This window comes from Garra rufa, chromosome 18 (assembly GCF_049309525.1).
Source record: "Garra rufa chromosome 18, GarRuf1.0, whole genome shotgun sequence".
Lineage (NCBI taxonomy): Eukaryota > Metazoa > Chordata > Actinopteri > Cypriniformes > Cyprinidae > Garra > Garra rufa.
The window spans coordinates 42,136,751-42,155,087 of NC_133378.1; the positions used below are offsets into that span (position 1 = coordinate 42,136,751).

General features: G+C 35.4%; 1 protein-coding gene across 1 annotated transcript; it reads left to right on the plus strand.

Annotated features, from left to right (window-relative positions):
• The first annotated feature begins 904 nt into the window (after positions 1 to 904).
• Positions 905 to 10,871, plus strand: LOC141290939 (NLR family CARD domain-containing protein 3). Its single transcript, XM_073823088.1, has 10 exons — positions 905 to 1,085; positions 1,362 to 3,093; positions 3,483 to 3,656; positions 3,999 to 4,172; positions 5,323 to 5,496; positions 5,866 to 6,039; positions 6,556 to 6,729; positions 7,055 to 7,228; positions 10,236 to 10,409; positions 10,663 to 10,871. The coding sequence occupies exons 1-10, from the start codon at positions 905 to 907 to the stop codon at positions 10,778 to 10,780; spliced, it is 3,249 nt and encodes a 1,082-aa protein (XP_073679189.1). The 3' UTR covers positions 10,781 to 10,871.
• The last annotated feature ends 7,466 nt before the right edge of the window (positions 10,872 to 18,337 follow it).

Consider the following 18,337-nt stretch of genomic DNA (forward strand, 5'->3'; position numbering starts at 1 on the left):
TAATTAGTGTCCTGCTCAGCAAACTTTAAAGTCATGTAATAAAAGAGTAAAAAAAGTAAATTTGAGTTTATATTTCAAAATTCTGACTTTATTTTCACAATGACATAACATGTAATATCATACATATTAAATAACAAAAATAACAAAACAAACATAACAAAATAATGACATAAATACTACATGAGATGCAGCACCTTTCATTTGTATTAACAATGACAATGTGCAATGTGTTTGCTCATATTGTAAATCTGCCATAAATCTCTCCTCGTGACTTCTCTTGTGTTTTTAGGAAAATTTCTAATTCAAGATCCGTGTCTCCTGCTCCTGAGTCCAGCTGTGGGTTTGTGAGGAGCGAAGTGTCAATGGATCCTCCTCCTAAATTCAGTCTAGGAGACTCTTCTGCTAAATGGAGGTGAGCAACGGCTCATGGATGAAGCACATAAATTATCAGATTTTTATCTACTGGATTATTGGTCAGGATTTTGAACTGTATTTGATATTGAGGAATGGACACAATCATGAGTGCCCTGTCACTGAGTAAATATTTGCTTGTTCAGTTACAGTAATGAACAGGAGGGATTAACATCCTCGGATGAAGAGATGCTGCCAGACGCCGTCTTCCGAGTAAGTTTTATTGAGTGTTTGGCCATAAACTAGAGGAACTGTAGTCTTCTTGACAGAATAATCCAGTCCATTGGGCCTCTTTAATCATGTTAGTTGTAAGACTCGTCTAGTCTATATAAACTCATGAGCATCAACAGCAATCTGTTGCAATCTCTGAGCAGAAGTGGTGTTAAAACCCCTTTGCATAGTTCTGTTCACTCTCTGATATGAGTTGAATGTCTGAATGTTCTCTGTGATTGAACACTGATTTCAGGAGCTTGAGGACACAAGCATTTCTTTGATGAAGAAAGAGCTGAGAAGGGTCAAGAAACTATTGTGCCCAGAGGACCCAGCATACTCTGTGAGAGAGGAAGAAGAGGAGGATGAAGGGCAGAGCAGAGTGAGCGAGGCGGCTCTGAAGATCATGCTGCACATACTGCGGAAGATGAACCAGACAAACCTTGCTAACACACTACAGACCAGTAAGAGCCAGATTTCAAGCTCTCTACAATCAGTGCTAGAGTCATTTTGATTTGATTTTGATTTTGTCTGTTACTTGATTATGCATGCATTTTGCTTGGTTGTTTTCTGTTTAATTCCTAATGGTCCAGTGATGTGTACTTACAGCAATTTCAGTTTTCAACTAAAATTAGTACAGCTTTGAAAATTAGTAGAGCTTTGATGTTGGCTTGAGAAAGCCTAGTCTTAAAGCTTAAAATAATTTCTAGAGTAACTATTATTTCTGGCATATATTGCAGAACTGATCTCCGTAAGTCAACAACAGCTGAAATGCAGACTGAAGCAGAAATTTCAAAGAATCAGTGAAGGAGTCTCCAATCATGGGAACACAACACTTCTGAGCAAGATCTACACAGAGCTTTACATCACAGAGGGAGGAACTGGAGACGTCAACAATGAGCATGAGGTGAGACGGATTGAGAACTCATTGTCCAGAGGTCGAGAGACACTGGAAAAACCAATTAAAAGTAATGACATCTTCAGATCCCTATCTGGACAAGACAATCCCATCAGAACCGTGCTGACCAAAGGAGTCGCTGGAATTGGAAAAACCGCTTCAGTGCACAAGTTCATTCTGGACTGGGCTGAAGGAAAGGCCAATCGAGATGTTCACTTCATCTTTCCGCTTCCTTTCAGAGACTTGAACTTGATGAAGAAGAAACGGATGAGCCTGATGGAGCTTCTTTGCTGTTTTTTCTCAGAATTGAAACCAATAGAATATAATGACTATAAAATCATCTTCATCTTTGATGGTCTAGATGAGTGGCGTCTTCCTCTGGATTTCCAGAACAACAAGATTTTGTGGGATGTGACCGAATCAGCCTCAGTGGATGTGCTGCTCACTAACCTCATCATGGGGAACCTGCTTCCATCTTCTCTTGTCTGGATCACCACACGACCAGCGGCAACAAATCAGATCCCTGCAGAGTTTGTCGCCCGGGTCACAGAGGTACAAGGGTTCAGAGACCCTCAGAGGGCCGAATATTTTCGGAAAAGAATAAAAGATCAACATCTGGCCAATAAGATTGTCGCACACATACAGTCATCTAGGAGCCTTCACATCATGTGCCGCATCCCAGTGTTCTGCTGGATCTCTGCTACTGTTCTTGAGAAGATGTTGGGTGAAGCAAAGAGTGCAGAGATTCCCAAGACACTCACTCAAATGTTCTTACACCTTCTGATTGTTCAGACCAAACTGAAGACCCAGAAGTATGATGGGAAATGTGAAGTAGATCTTGAGCAGGCCAGAAAGAGCATCCTGTCACTTGGGAAACTGGCTTTTGAACAACTGGAAAAGGGCAACCTGATCTTCTATGAGGAGGACTTGAGACAGTGTGACATTGACGTCCGAGAAGCGTCCGTGTACTCTGGAGTTTGTACCCAGATATTTAGAGAAGAGTTTGGGCTGAACCTGGAGAAGGTGTTTAGCTTTGTGCATCTCAGTGTTCAAGAGTTTCTTGCTGCCTTGTTTAAGTGCCTTTCCTTTGCTCAGGAGAAGTCCTCAATGACAGATTTTCTGAAGCTGGAAGTGGACAGGGCCTTGCAGAGCAAGAGTGGACACCTGGATCTCTTCCTTCGCTTTCTGCTGGGACTTTCGCTGGAGTCCAATCGGACTCTGCTACAGGGAATATTCACATTGGCGGGGAGCTTCCAAGACACCCGGGAAACAATTGAGTACATAAAGAGTAAAATCCGGGAGAATCCCTCTCCGGAGAAGTCCATCAATCTGTTTCACTGCCTGAACGAGCTGAACGACCAGTCTCTGGTGCAGGAGGTCCAAACATACCTGAGCAGTAGAGGTACCCACCGCCTCTCTGGAGTCAAACTCTCCCCGGCCCAGTGGTCAGCCATGGTTTTTGTGATGCTTAACTCGGCGGAGGACCTGGAGGAGTTTGAACTGAGGCAATATGATCTATCGGAGGAGTGTCTTCTGAGGATGCTGCCGGTGGTCAAAGTTTCGAGAAAAGCAGAGTGAGTATGCTAAATTCAGAAGCCTTTTTTACGCCATAAGTTTGTATAAGGCAATTAAAATGATAGGCATTGTTTCATTCATTATTCATTATTTGTTCCAAACCCGAATTACTTTCTTTTGTGGACCAGAAAATATATGATTACAAATTACATTTTTATAAGGAACCAGAATATAAAATAATACTTCTTGAGTTACAGACACACACTTTGGAAACAGAGTATACGTTCTATGCAATTATTTTGATTTGAGAGAGTAACCAGATCACTAAGATTTGACCACTAAAAATGTGTACAATGTATTCTTGATCCCAGTATCCCTGGAATTCAGCCATACTTAACATTCAACTTAACTGATTGTATGTTGTTGGTATGTGTTGTTTCTTTGCCAGTCTGAGGGGTTGCAATCTCACAGATCAGATCTGTTCAGCCCTGGCCTCCGCTCTCAGCTCGATCTTCTGCAGTTTGAGAGAGCTGGACCTCAGTGACAACAACCTCCAGGTATCAGGAGTACAGCTTCTCTCTGCAGGACTGAAGAGTCCTCACTGTAAACTGGAGATACTTAAGTAGGTATTTTTTAAGTTGTCCTTATATTCTGATTTTTTACATCCACAGTATGAACAATATGAAAATTAATGCAAGTGTTTCTGCAGGTTGTGTAACTGCAGCATTAAAGAGGAAGGTTGTGCTGCTCTGGTTTCTGCTCTTAAATCAAACCCATCACACCTGAGAGAACTCAGTCTGAACTCCAATAAGCCAGGATTATCAGCAGTAAAGCTTTTGTCTGATGTACTGGAAGATCCACATTGTAAACTAGAGAAACTACAGTGAGTGGTATTATCAAATCTATCTTTCTGATTCACATTTTCTTTGATATATTAAGTCATTTTTGTGTTTCCTCTCTGTAGGCTGTATGACTGCAATATTGGTGAGAAAGGTTGTGCTGCTCTTGCTTTAGCGCTGATATCAAACTCATCACATCTGAGAGAACTTAATCTGAGCAACAATGAACCAGGGGATTCAGGAGTGAAGCTGCTGTCTGATCTACTGAAGGACCCAAACTGTAAATTGGAGAAACTACAGTGGGTGATATTTTATCATTATTGTTAAAAAAAGGTAACTCATTATTTTACGTATGTGACCCTTTACCACAAAACCAGTTGTAAGTAGCATGGGTCTATTTGTAGCCAACAATACATTTGTATAGGTCAAAATTTAAAAAAAATCTTTTATGCCAAAAATCATTAGGATATTAAGTAAAGATCTTGTTCTATGCAGATATTTTGTCAATTTCCTACTGTAGATATATCAAAACTTAATGTTTATTTAGTAATATGCATTGCTATGAACTTAATATGGTCAACTCAATATTTTTCTCAATAATCCTCAGAATCCAGATTTTTAAATAGTTCAGCCAAATATTATCCCATAACAAGCCATTCATCAATGGAAAGATTTTTTATTCAGCTTTCAGATGATGTATAAATCTCAGTTTCAAAAAAGTGACCCTTATGACTGGCTTTGTGGTCAAGGGTCACATATGTTGTTTGAAATGTTGCAATGCAAAAACTAGTAATGGTTTTATGAAATCTATTTCTTTGTAGGTTTCTCTTTGAAATAAAATATTTTTACCAGAATAGCTTTGTGAGGTCCACAAAGTTTGTTTCAATTTACATAGTGTAAATTCTAGAATTTAATTTAGGCTTGAGTTGGATCACCACAGAAAACATTGTTATATGAATGTCCCCATTGTGTTTCTATTCAATATCTTGTTTGCACTAAATGTATTAAAGTTTGCATTCAAAGAGACTCAAGTGTAAGCTGTTTTTCTCTCTGCAGGCTTGATGACAGCAGTATTGGAGAGGAAGGCTTTGCTGTTCTGATTTCATCTCTTATATTAAACCCATTACATCTGAGAGAACTTAATTTGAGCCGGAACAAACCTGGCGACTCTGGGATGAAGTTTTTGTCTGACCTTCTGAAAGACTCAAACTGTAGAGTGGAGAGCCTACAGTAAGTGATGATTCATTTCTAGGGCTGCAAAATGCAAAATACTGTGCTTCAGAATACAAGCTTCAACAGCCCACATATCTTTGTGTTTATTTGGTCTTTTGAGTTAATTTTGTTTTGTCCTGCATGAAGTGCATCCTCTTGTTAATTTGTGTTCGCCTCGTCCTTATCTTTTACCTGCAGAATATGAGTGTTGATCTGTAAGTGTGTTCCTCTCCTCAGGCTGGAGTGCTGCAGTATTGATGATAAAGGTTGTGCTGCTTTGGCTTTAGCATTGATATCAAACCCGTCACATCTGAGAGAACTCAATCTGAACTATAATGAACCAGGAGACTTAGGGATGAAGCATCTGTCTACTCTTCTGAAGGACCCGCACTGTAAACTGAAGAAAATAGAGTAAGTGATGATAGTTGATAATTTTATTTTTATGTACAGATGCTTTAATCAAAGTGACTTAGATTAACATAGCAGCATAGGCATTTCATCAATGAGCCAACAATATTTGAGTATATGATACCAAGTTTATTAAAAAGCTTGATTACAAAAAGAAGAAATGCAGAGAGGTTTAGAGTTGTGGAGTGTTACGTGGTTTATTTTTATCCTTCATTCTTTCTATATTTTGCAACACAAATTGGAAAACATGGCCCATGCTTAAAATTCATTACATAAAAAGATTTTTAATATGTTTGTGCTTTGTTTAGCACCAGCATTAGCAACTTAGAATTTGTGTTAAGCAATAAATGTCAGTCATTTTCTACTTTGCAGGCTAAAAAACAGTGCCATAGGCGAGGAAGGTTGTGCTTCTCTGGTTTCATCTCTTATATCAAACCCATCTCATCTGAGAGAACTTAATCTGAGCTGGAACAAACCAGGAGATTCAGGAGTGAAGCTTTTGTCTGATCTACTGAAGAACCGACACTGCAAACTGGAGAAACTGAAGTGAGTGATGTTTAAATATTATTTTAAAATATTATATTATATAATATTATTTTTATATGTGGGATATAGTTAATTCCAAATTTTTAACAGTCATCATATTGTTTTTAATCCAGGTTTGCTGTGCTTGTTTTTAGGGTGAAAAATGTGGCCAAACTTTTTATTATTTATCAAGATGGATGTAATAATAATAATAATAATAATAATAATAATAATTATTATTATTATTATTTGTATCAATACTAAATAAAAAATATAAAAAATACTAATTCAGAACAAAATAAATATTACTATTGTAATTTCACTGTCAAAAAAAGAAGATATTATTTAAGAAGAATATAATAATTGTATTTTACATTACATCTAAAAAAAACAATAATAGTATTTATGGCTGTCTTAATTACTTTGCAAATGTTCAACAATCAAACTTATAAATGCTTCATTACAAGTTGGTGAAGATGGTTGTCGACCTTCATCACGTGTATGCACACACACGCTGATTGTGTCTTCTCTCTGTAGGCTTTATGACTGCAGTATTGGAGAGGAAGGTTGTGCTGCTCTGGCTTTAGCGCTGATTTTAAACCCATCTCATCTGCGAGAACTCAATCTCAACAATAATAAACCAGGGGATTCAGGCGTGAAGCTTCTATCTGATGTACTGAAGGATCCACACTGTAAATTGGAGAAACTACAGTAAGTGATATTATTTTAGTATATTTTTGAAAACTGGTAGTGTACCATACCAACACCAGAAGGATGTGTTTGTAATCTTAGACAAAGATACTCAAACAACAATGTATGTTGGTTTATAACGAGGGTTCTAAGTGACTTAAAGGATTTAAATTAATAAACAATTATCAATAGTAAAATAATCTTAGTCCTATTGTATAACTATTACTTTTATCGAAGAACAGTTTTTGAAACTGAATATTTAAAGCAGATGTAAATACTGTTAATAGTACATAAATCGTTTTGTGTTGTGTTTAAGTGTGAAGTGTTTTTCTCTTTCTCTTTGCAGGCTGGAATACTGCAGCATTGCTGAGAAAGGTTTTGCTGCTCTGGTTTCAGGTCTGAAATCGAACCTGTCACACCTGAGGGAGCTTAATCTGAGCAGAAACGAACCTCGAGACTTGGGAGCAAAGAGGCTGTCCGATCTCCTGAAGCATCCACAGTGTGAACTTGAGAAACTAGAGTAAGTTATATTGTATCTGTCAAAAACTACAAAAATCATCTAAATGGAGCACTGTCTTTCTGCATGCCCTGCACTGTACACACTGCCACTAAGTGACTTTTGCTGATATGTTTGAGCCTTGAGACATTTCTCTCTTTCTCTCTGCAGGCTTGATGACTGCAGTATTGGTGAGGAAGGATTTGCTGCTCTGGTTTCAGGTCTGATATCAAACCCGTCCCACATTAGAGAACTCAATCTGAACTCCAGTAAACTTGTTTACTCAGGAGTAAATCTACTGTGTAATCTACTGAGAGATCAGCACTGCAAACTGAAGAAACTACAGTGAGTGACATTTCGTATATCAAATCAAATCACATTCTTTGATTTATATTTGTCAAATGTAAATGCACAAAATATATGTATATCTTTTTCTTAAAAGAAAATATAAACAGTCCATTTCAATAGATGTGTTTATGTTCAGGGCCTAGTTTTTTTTTGTACATAACTTCACTTAAGTCTGAATGTAGCTATCTAACACATTTTGAAGAAAAAAAAAATGTAGGTAATTTAGTTCTTTTCTCACTGCACTTTCACTTTTCTAGTGTAAATATGTAAAACTTCTTGAATCAGGATGCATTTACTTGACAAGGAAAATGACTTAAGATATTATGTCTTGTTTTCTGAAAAAATGATTCAAGTGTTGTTAGTTTTTGATTAAAACAAACAAAAGTATCTGCCAGTGGGGTAAGAAAAATAATCTTAATTTAATAATCTTGTTTAGCCTTTCAATTAAGATTATTTTTCATATCCCATTGGCAGATCATTTTGCTTTTTTAAGCAAAAATTAACAAAATTTTGAAATTTCTTCAGAAAACAAGACATTTGATTAAGTTCGATCTTAAGTCGTTTTACTTGTCAAGTAAACACATCCTGGTTTAAGAATTTTTAGATATACTAGAAAATACCAAAATACTGAGGAAGACATTTTTTGCAGTGTTTGAACATGTTTACAGATACAGAGGGTTTTTGCAAGTCTTAATTGCAATCAAAATGTACAGAAAAAGTTACTTCCATATTCTAGTTAAGCTATTTTTGTACAATTTAAAGGTAAAAAAAAATCTCTGATGTTTGGAAGCTGTATTTTGAAGCTGTTGCTAATACAGTTCATTTTCTACTCTCTGGATATATTGAGGTATTGTGCTTCCTTAAATTTGGTCCTTATATTTTTCTCAACTTGATCTTAATCAGGTCTTAAATTCTTAAATTGACCTTCATAAAACCTGCAGAAACTTACATATTACATGTTGATCCTTAAGATCAAAACCAGAGTCATAGATCAGGGCCCGTATTCACAAAACATTTTATCTTAGCACTTAGAGTTCTCCTAAATAGCAGTAAAAGTTTTTAGCTAAGAGTTTTCTTTTAAAACCTATTCACAAATCTGCTGAGACAAACTTTTACTAAGGAATAGAAAGAAGTCTTAAGCTAAGAGTAAGGGGCGGGGTTGACCTCGTTGCTGTAGATGATGTCAGCATACCAACTCACTATGCACACTGTGATTGGCTGATAGGGGAGGGGTCTCTGTCAGAGATTTATTTTTATTTCATAAAAATATTGTAGAGCACGATATTGTTTTGCCAAATTCAAACAAATGTTTTAAAATAAAAATGTGTGTTTAAAAATAAAACTTTTAAAATGCAGACTATGTGTCACTAATTAAACAACTAAATGTTCAGCTAATTGTCAGCCTCTTAAATGTGTGCTTCTCATAAACAATTCTTGGATAAATGAACACCCTTTTACTAATAGTAGAATGATCATTGCTGAATGCATGCAAACGTAAAAGACAACCAAACTGGATGCAAGGACCCTTGCACACTGAGTCCGAATTTTTTTGTATGCATTTTTTGTATTCGTCATTCAAAAAAATTTGTCAAGCACCGAAATGTTGCACACTAGTCACAGTAATTCATCCGTTGCAAAAATAAATATCTATAAAAAAAAATAATAATAAAAATAAAAATAAAATGTCCAATAAAAAAATAGCGCATACAATACAAAATGGAATATTCGCAGTGAGGATGATTTTGTTGTCCACTTTCTTCTTAAAAAGAGAAAAAAGAAAGGACTATCCCAGCAATTTAAAGTTTACTTAAGAATGTCAGTAAACTTTGATGCTTTGCCAGAATTACTGAGCCACATATTATAAAGAAGACCACTAATTTCTGTGAATTCCAGTGTACAAAGACCTTTACACTGCTTTGTGCTGCAATACTAAGTGGATGAACTTATCAGACGCAATTCTGGACTTTGGTGTTCGCTTGTATTGTGGCTCTGTCAAAACAACTCTCAAAATGCTTGCTACAGATGCAAAAGATGCAGAAAATCAAACCCGAGCAGATTTTTTTACGACATTCTGGAGGCAGTATGTAAACGTGATTGATGCAATGTGAGGTCGTATTTTTTTTTACCCGAATAAATTTTCGGACAATGACCTTTCAAAAGGACAAAAGCAAAAAATATGCTTGCCTGTGTGTGCAAATAAATCCAGTGTGTTTATAAAAAGTTTACATTCTGAGGCAGATTACCGGCAATAGCCAATTTTGGATAGTTTGGGATTTTGGTCTTAGTGACTTAGGAGTCCTCTTCACTACTCCTAACATTTCACAGGTTTAGGAGCTAGTTTTAGCGCTAAAATGCTTTGTGAAATACTCTTAGAGCAAAAATTTAGGAGTTCTAAATTTAGGACTGACATGCCCATTATTTTTAAGATTTTCTCCTAAATCAGAAAGTTAGGAGCTACTTTTAGCCTTAAGATGTTTTGTGAATATGGGCCCAGATCTATATGTGGACAAAAAACTCACTGGATTGCAATAAATGGCTAAATAAATGTTTGGAAGGGTAAACTACTTCCTACTGATGTACTAGCAGAAGTTATAAAAACTTAAAGCAATGCTGGTGAAGAATCGAACGACTTCTGCACACAGTGACATTAGACAGGGATCTGTAAGTGTGTTCCTCTTCTCAGGCTGGAGTGTTGTGGTATTGGAGAAGAAGGTTGTGCCACTCTGGCTTTAGCACTGATATCAAACCCGTCACATCTGAGGGAACTCAATCTGAACTACAACGAACCAGGAGATGCAGGAGTGAAGCTTCTATCTAATCTTCTGAAGAAACCCCACTGTAAACTGGAGAAACTAGAGTGAGTGATTTTATTGTATTATATTATCATCAGGGTTGCCAGTAAATTAAAGTTAGGCACAGCAATGCCATTTAGCTTAGCTTTTTTCATATATATATTATATATATATATATAATGCATATAAGGCCATTTTCACTATAGTTTTATAATAAATTATGTGAAGTATGTGTTTTCTCAAAGTTGTTGTTACAGTAAATAGCAGAAATACTCTTGCTCTTGCTGGATGAAGTGTATTTTCTCTCTATCTCCGTAGGTTGTCTCACTGCAGTATTACAGAGAGCGGCTGTGCTGCTCTGAGATCAGCTCTCAGCTCAAACCCTTCACACTTGAGGGAACTCAATCTGAACTATAACTCGACCAATCCACAGTGATGCTGCTCTCCGATTTACTGGATACACACTGAACAATCTAACTAAATTTATTATTATTTTTTTTAATTCTTTTAGTTTTTACCCTTTTTGAATGCAGAGATGAGGATATAAATATGTATGTATATATTGAATATTAAACATATATATTGCCACTCAAAAGTTTGGGATCATTAAGATTCTTTGTTTTGTAAAGAAGTTTATTATGCTCATCAAGACTGTATTCATTTGATATAAAAAAGGTTTAATATTTTGAAATATTATGATAAAGCAATGTTTTTCTATATTAATATACATTAAAATTTAATTTATATATGTAATTAAAGTTGAATTTTCAGTCTTCAGTGTCACATGATCCTTCAGAAATCATTCTAATATGCTGATGTATCAATGTTGGAAACAGTTGTGCTGCTTAATGTTATTTTGGAATCTTTGTAACATTCTTTGATCAATAAAAGATTAAAAAGAACAGCATTTATTTAAAATAGAAAGGCTTTTTAACAATATATAGAGTCTGTACATTTTTAGTCTTTCTTTTATTACTTTGTTAAATTAATAAAAAATGATAGCATAGGTTTAGATTGTTAGAAAAGATTTATATTTTGTATAAATGTTGTTCTTCTTAACTTGTTATTCATCAAAGAATCCTGAAAAAAAGAATCACAGGTTCCAAAACAAATATTTGGCAGCACAACAACATGGATAATTCTAATAATAAATCAGCATTTCTGAAGGATCGTGTGACACTTAAGACTGGAGTAACAGCTGATGAGAATTCAGATTTGCATCACAGAAATAAATTATATTTTAAAGTTTATTAAAATAAAAAACATTATTTTATATTGTAATAACATTTTGCAATTTTATTTTTTTTTGGGGGGGGGGGTGTCGGTATTTTTGATCAAATAAATGCAGCCTTGATGAGCATAAGAGACTTGTCCATAGAGACGTTTTTTTTTTTTTTATCTACATATTTTTTTTCAAAACCTCTGTGGCCAGGGCAGCCATGTTTTGAAGTCACCTTCAGTTTAGTGGCTGGTTGCATAAAATGAACTGCTAAAATAACTGCTGCTGTACTGCAATAACTTTAAAGCAATAAAGCTAATGTTGATGTGTGTGTGTATATATTTGTTACAAACTGTAGAAAAACAGACAGGGTTTAAATTAAGTTAGGATCTTAATAAGTAAGATTAGAATAGTTAAAAAATAGTTCATCATGGTTTAAAATGTAGATTAAGTACAGATTTTCATTAAAAAAAAATCACATTATGAAAATATTTTTTTTCTGTAATACTCATTAGCCACTATTATTTGTAGATCTATATTCCTATTCATATTTAGTTTTTTTTTTTTACAACAGCAAGGTGACTAGGAACATATAATTATCCAGCCATGACTTCCTGTTCTACAGTAATATAAATATGAGGGCACAAAAAGGCGAATTCCCTTTAACGTCCGTCACAATGGGAAAAAACGAAGAATACAGTTTTGATTTGCAGCAACAAATTTGTTGAGCATTAAAAAATATGACGTCAAGTAAATAGCACAAAATAGCCCCAAAAAACAAGTAAGAAAAGAGCTAAAGCATTGAATGTTTTCATTTTCATCATTACGACAATAATTAAGGAGTTCCAATCAACAGGAAATGTTACAAATCTGTTTTTGACTAGATATACTTACAGTATATTGACTCTATATTGTCTTAATGCAATGTGAGGAAGATAGTTTTGGGGCCAGAAAGGTTTATAATGGGCCGTTACTGGATCTTCCAACAGAACAATGATCTAAAAGGACCACCAAACACAAAAACGGCTTTAAAGGAGCTTTGTTTACTTGCATTTTGCCATGGATGCAGCAGTAGCTCATGCTTGCTTTTCTATTAAGAATAACAGTGGTTTGTGAATGTTGAGGCTTAGCCTAAATAAGTTATTTATCGGTGTTTAAATAATGGGGTCTAGTGGAGCTTACGAGATGAACTGTTTAGTGTAAATTCAATCGATGTACGGATGTGGGCTTTTGCGGGACAAAACACAAAACATGAATGTCGCGGGCGGGAGCGGGACGAGATAACCAGGGTTGCCAAACCCGTCCGATTGCTACTTAAAACAAGCCTAAAACTAGCCCAATGACATTTTGAGGTGGGTCCCCCAGTAAAAATCGTGTTCCATGGGGTAAAATAAACATTTTTTTGGAGGGACTCCCCAGTACAGTTCGCATTCCAGGGGATAAATATAATGTTATTGGGGTCGTTTCAACCCCAACCTGTTTCAACAGTGGTAAAGTAGCCCAATTACGTGGGAAAACCGTGGACTTGGCAACACTAGAGATAACATATGTGACCCTGGACCACAAAACCAGTCATAAGGTTAAATTTTACCAAACTGAGATATATACATCATATGAAAGCTCAATAAATAAGCTTTCTATTGATGTATGGTTTGTTAGGATAGGACAATATTTGGCCGAGATACATCTATTTGAAAATCTGGAATCTGAGGGTGCAAAAAAATCTAAATACTGAGAAAATCACCTTTAAAGTTGTCCAAATTAAGTTCTTAACAATGCATATTACTAATCAAAAATTACATTTTGATATATTTTTAGTAGGAATTTTACAAAAAATCTTCATGGAACATGATCTTTACTTAATTTACTAATGATTTTTGGCATAAAAGAAAAATCAATAATTTTGACCCATACAATGTATTTTTGGCTATTGCTACAAATATACCCCAGCGACTTAAGACTGGTTTTGTGGTCCAGGGTCACATATATTTCTGCAGGAGTGGTCGAAATTTGAAAATTAATGGCTCTTTTGAACTGTTTTTTGCTAGTGAATCGCTTAAAATTGAAATCACAGGTTTGAGTCAATCGGAGCAGTTCTAGCTAGTGACTCTTGATTAGAGTTGTCTAGTTTTACGAGATTAACTGAAATTATCAAAAAACCCACAAAAGGTCATTGCAAAAGAGGCTGGCTGTTCACAGAGCTCTGTGTCCAAGCATATTAATAGAGAGGGGGAGGAAAAGATGCGGTAGAAAAAAAAGTGTAAAAGCAATAGGGATAACTGCACTCTGGAGAGAATTGTGAAACAAAACCCATTCAAAAATGTGGACTGCAGCAGGAGTCAGTGCTTCAAGAACCACTACACACAGACGTATGTAAGACATGGGTTTCAGCTGTCGCATTCCTTGTGTCAAGCCACTCTTGAACAACAGACAGCGTCAGAAGCGTCTCGCCTGGGCTAAAGACAAAAAGGACTGGACTGCTGCTGAGTGGTCCAAAGTTATGTTCTCTGATGAAAGTAAATTTTGCATTTCCTTTGGAAATCAGGGTCCCAGAGTCTGGAGGAAGAGAGGAGAGGCACAGAATCCACGTTGCTTGAGGTCCAGTGTAACGTTTCCACAGTCAGTGATGGTTTGGGGTGTCATGTCATCTGCTGGTGTTGGTCCACTGTGTTTTCTGAGGTTCAAGGTCAACGCAGCTGTATACCAGGACGTTTTAGAGCACTTCATGCTTCCTGCTGCCGACCAACTTCATGGAGATGCAGATTTCATTTTCCAACAGGACTTGGTACCAACACACAGTGCCAAAGCTACCAGCACCTGGTTTAAGGACCATGGTATCCCTGTTCTTAATTGGTCAGCAAACTCACCAGACCTTAACCCCGTAGAAAATCTATGGAGTATTGTGAAGAGGAAGATGCGATATGCCAGACCCAAAATGCAGAAGAGCTGAAGGCCACTATCAGAGCAACCTGGGCTCTCATAACACCTGAGCAGTGCCACAGACTGATCGACTCCACGCCACGCCGCATTGCTGCAGTAATTCAGGCAAAAGGAGCCCCAACTAAGTATTGAGTGCTCTACATGCTCATACTTTTCAGTTCAGATTTCTAAAAATCCTTTCTTTGTATTGGTCTTAAGTAATATTCTACTTTTCTGAGATACTGAATTGGGGTTTTCATTAGTTGCCAGTAATAATCATCAAAAGTAAAAGAAATAAACACTTGAAATATATCAGTCTGTGTGGAATTAATGTATACATTATACAAGTTTCACTTCTTGAGTGGAATTAGTGAAATAAATCAACTTTTTGAACACATACTAATTATATGGCCAGCACCTGTATATTGTAATAAATATTTGAGACCATTACCGTTGTATGTGATTGTATTAGTCTACATATAGTGATGACCAATGTTAAAAGAGCAAATGGACACCAAACAGGTGAACTGTGCTGAGTCGATTCACTGAGAATGATCCAGTTTTGTTCAGTGCTCATGAATCAGTGATGTTGTGTTTGTCAGATGTTCAGTGCTGTCTTTTCTTCTGCTCTGCAGGATCTGCTCATGGATTACTATGTCGCTGGAGATCTGCTGGTGTTGCTGAGTAAGTTTGGTGATGGTATCTGGAGAACATGGCTCAGTTCTACCTGCTGAGATGGTGATGACCATCAATTCAGTCCACATACTCGCTTCTCTGCACAGGTATGTGTACTAACACTGATTAGTTCACCTCAGCATGCAAATCATGACAGAGCGTTCATCTTTGGCTGAATGATTTCTTTAATGTCATCAGACAGTAGTTTTATTCATAAAGTTCTCTAAAGGACGTTTAGTAAAATTTTAATGGGAAACCAATTTCACTTTTTTGAGTTTAAATCATACTAGGATGTTTACTGAAATTGTGGCACAGGTGTGTGGGGAAAGAAGACATTCCACTCTTGAACCCAACAGCATTTGTTTATAGCTGTTCTGGTGGTTTTTGTAGTTTACGTGATCACACCAATAGGTGGCGCCCTCGTCCAGTGAGTGCAGGTCGGTCTGATTCACTGGACACAACACTTCTAGAAACTTTGACCCATAAACATTAAATAACTTTTTTTTAATCAAAGACGTTAAGATATCCACATCAAAAGAAATTTACAAAAGTGATTTTCTGTCCATAGAAAGCACATTAAATGTAAATAAAGTGTCCACTTTTAAAGTTTCAAATAAGTTTTTGGAGACTAAGATGTCAAAACATTGTCATTCAGTGTAACACAATATTTATGTAAGATTCAAACAACATGCTCACATATTAAAATATCTAAAAGAATAATGGAGCATATAAAATTTTATTGTTTTAAATAAGAAAAAATGTCTTACTGACAACTGGGCAAAACCTCAGATACTGGCAAATTAAAAAAAATATATAGAATTACAATTAATTAGTATTTGGGGTGAAAGTAATTTGTCTTTTAATATGTCATAAATTGAAAAAACTAACAAAAATGCAATTAAATTAAACAGATAACTTTTAAATACTTTTTCTGGAAAAACAACAACAATTCGTAGTAGTATTACGCTTAACCCGTTTTTGGTCTTTCACCCTTATATAAATTGATTATTTACCCAGTTTCATGTTTTGTTATTTTTCAGATTTAACATATATTTTGAATCCTAGACTTTAGACGTAAAATATGAAACCATTTTTTTGATGAAAGGGATAATAAAATTAACATTTCATTGTTGTTTAGTATCACGTTCCACGAGGCAAAATAAATCCTGAAACACATGATCACAATTGAGAATTTACCTTCCAAAAACCTTTTGGTTCCTCTGGTGGTGTATTATTGTTATTTTATTTGTTATTCATTACGTTTTATAGTTGATAGTTGTTCATGTGTCTGTCTTGATCAGAAAATTGATCCAGTTCCAGCGCATTGATTGGTTTTCCAGCATATTCTGTATATATTAAAAAGTGACTATGACTTTGAGATCCATCTTTGGTGGTACCAAATTGCACATCTTGTTTTGTATTTGTGTAAACTGAAATAGTAGACACAAAATAAGTATGCAACCTCACCAAAATAAGAGGGATCATACAAAATGCATGTCATTTGTTATTTAGTGCTGACCTGAATACGATTTCACATAAAAGACATTTACATATAGTCAACCAGAGAAAATAATAGTTGAATTAAGAAAAATGACAGCGTTTGATTCTTAACACTGTGTTGTTACCTGAATGATCCAGAGCTGTTTTTTTGTTTTGTTTAGTGATAGTTGTTCATGAGTCCCTTGTCCTGAACAGTTAAACTGCCTGCTGTCCATAATTTTTTTTTTTTTTTTTTTTTTTTCAGCATTTTTGTGTATTTGAACCCTTTCCAACAATGTCTGTTTGATTTGAGAATTGAGATCCATCTTTTCACACTGAGGACAACTAAGGAACTCATATGCAACTATTACAGAAGGTTCAAACACTTATTTGTCTTTTGGGAAACATGTAACTATCTTCTGTAGCCTCTATAAGGCAGTACTAAAAAAAAAAAAAAAAAAAAAAAAACATGATATTTAGGCAAAATAAGAAAATTGAACATGTTTATTCTGTTCAAAAGTTTTCACCCCCTGGCACTTAATGCATGTTTTTTCCTTCTGGAGCATCAGTGAGTGTTTGAACCTTCTGTAATAGTTGCATATGAGCGAAAAGATGGATCTCAAAATCATACAGTCATTGCTGGAAAGGGTTCAAATACACAAAAATGCTGTAAAAACTAAAAAAAAAAGGTGAGTCCTGAAGGATTTTTCTAAAGAACAGCTAGCAATTGAACTGTTCAGGACAAACAAGGGACTCATGAACAACTATCACTAAACAAAAAAACACAGCTGTGGATCGTTCAGGTAACAACACAGTATTAATGGTTCACTTCCAGAACAAAACATTACAGATAATGTTAAATAAATTTAAGTGATTTGAAGACCATTATATGGAGAGAAATCCTGAAATGTTTTCCTAAAAACCAAACAGGTAACACTTTAGAATAGGTAACACTAATTGACTATTAACTACGACTTATTAGCATGCATATTACTAGAATATTGGCCATTTATTAGTACTAATTAAGCACATATTAACGCCTTATTCTACATCCCTAATCCTACCCAATACCTAAACCTAACAACTACCTTACTAACTATTAATAAGCAGCAAATTAGGAATTTATTGAGAGAAAAGTCGTAGTTAATAGTGAATTAGTGTTACCTATTCTAAAGTGTTACCATTTCTTTACAACTGAAGAAAGAAAGACATGAACTTCTTGGATGACAGGGGGGTGAGTACATAATCTGTACATTTTTGTTCTGAAAGTGAACTACTCCTTTTAAGAAATAAGCATATGTAAGCTTTTGCACGGGTTATTTTTTTATAAAATACAACTATTATTTTCTCTTGTGGACTATATGTAAATATCTTTTATGTGAAATATCGTATTCAGGTCAGTATTAAATAAAAAATAACATGCATTTTCTATGATCCCTCTTATATTGGTGAAATAATTAACATGTTGAAGATTCTGCGAGGTATGGCAAGCCGTTGTGACTTTTATTCCATCTCAGGATATGACTTCTTGATATCAACAATTCAGTTTTCACTAGTGAAAATGTTCATTCTTGATATCAGCAATTAGATTTTCACTAGTTAAAATGGAATTGTTGATATCAAGAATCTAATTGTTAATATCAAAAATTCAGTTGTTGATATCTGTAATTGTATTTTCACTAGTGAAATGTCTCCATAGAC

What these genes read in the sequence shown, in the direction of transcription:
- LOC141290939 (XM_073823088.1), top strand. Translation starts at nt 905, where the DNA reads ATGAAGAAAGAGCTGAGAAGGGTCAAGAAACTATTGTGCCCAGAGGAC. An exon ending in TGCTAACACACTACAGACCA is followed by an intron (nt 1,086 to 1,361) that starts GTAAGAGCCAGA and finishes CATATATTGCAG; the next exon opens with AACTGATCTCCGTAAGTCAA. An exon ending in TGTAAACTGGAGAAACTAGA is followed by an intron (nt 10,410 to 10,662) that starts GTGAGTGATTTT and finishes CTATCTCCGTAG; the next exon opens with GTTGTCTCACTGCAGTATTA.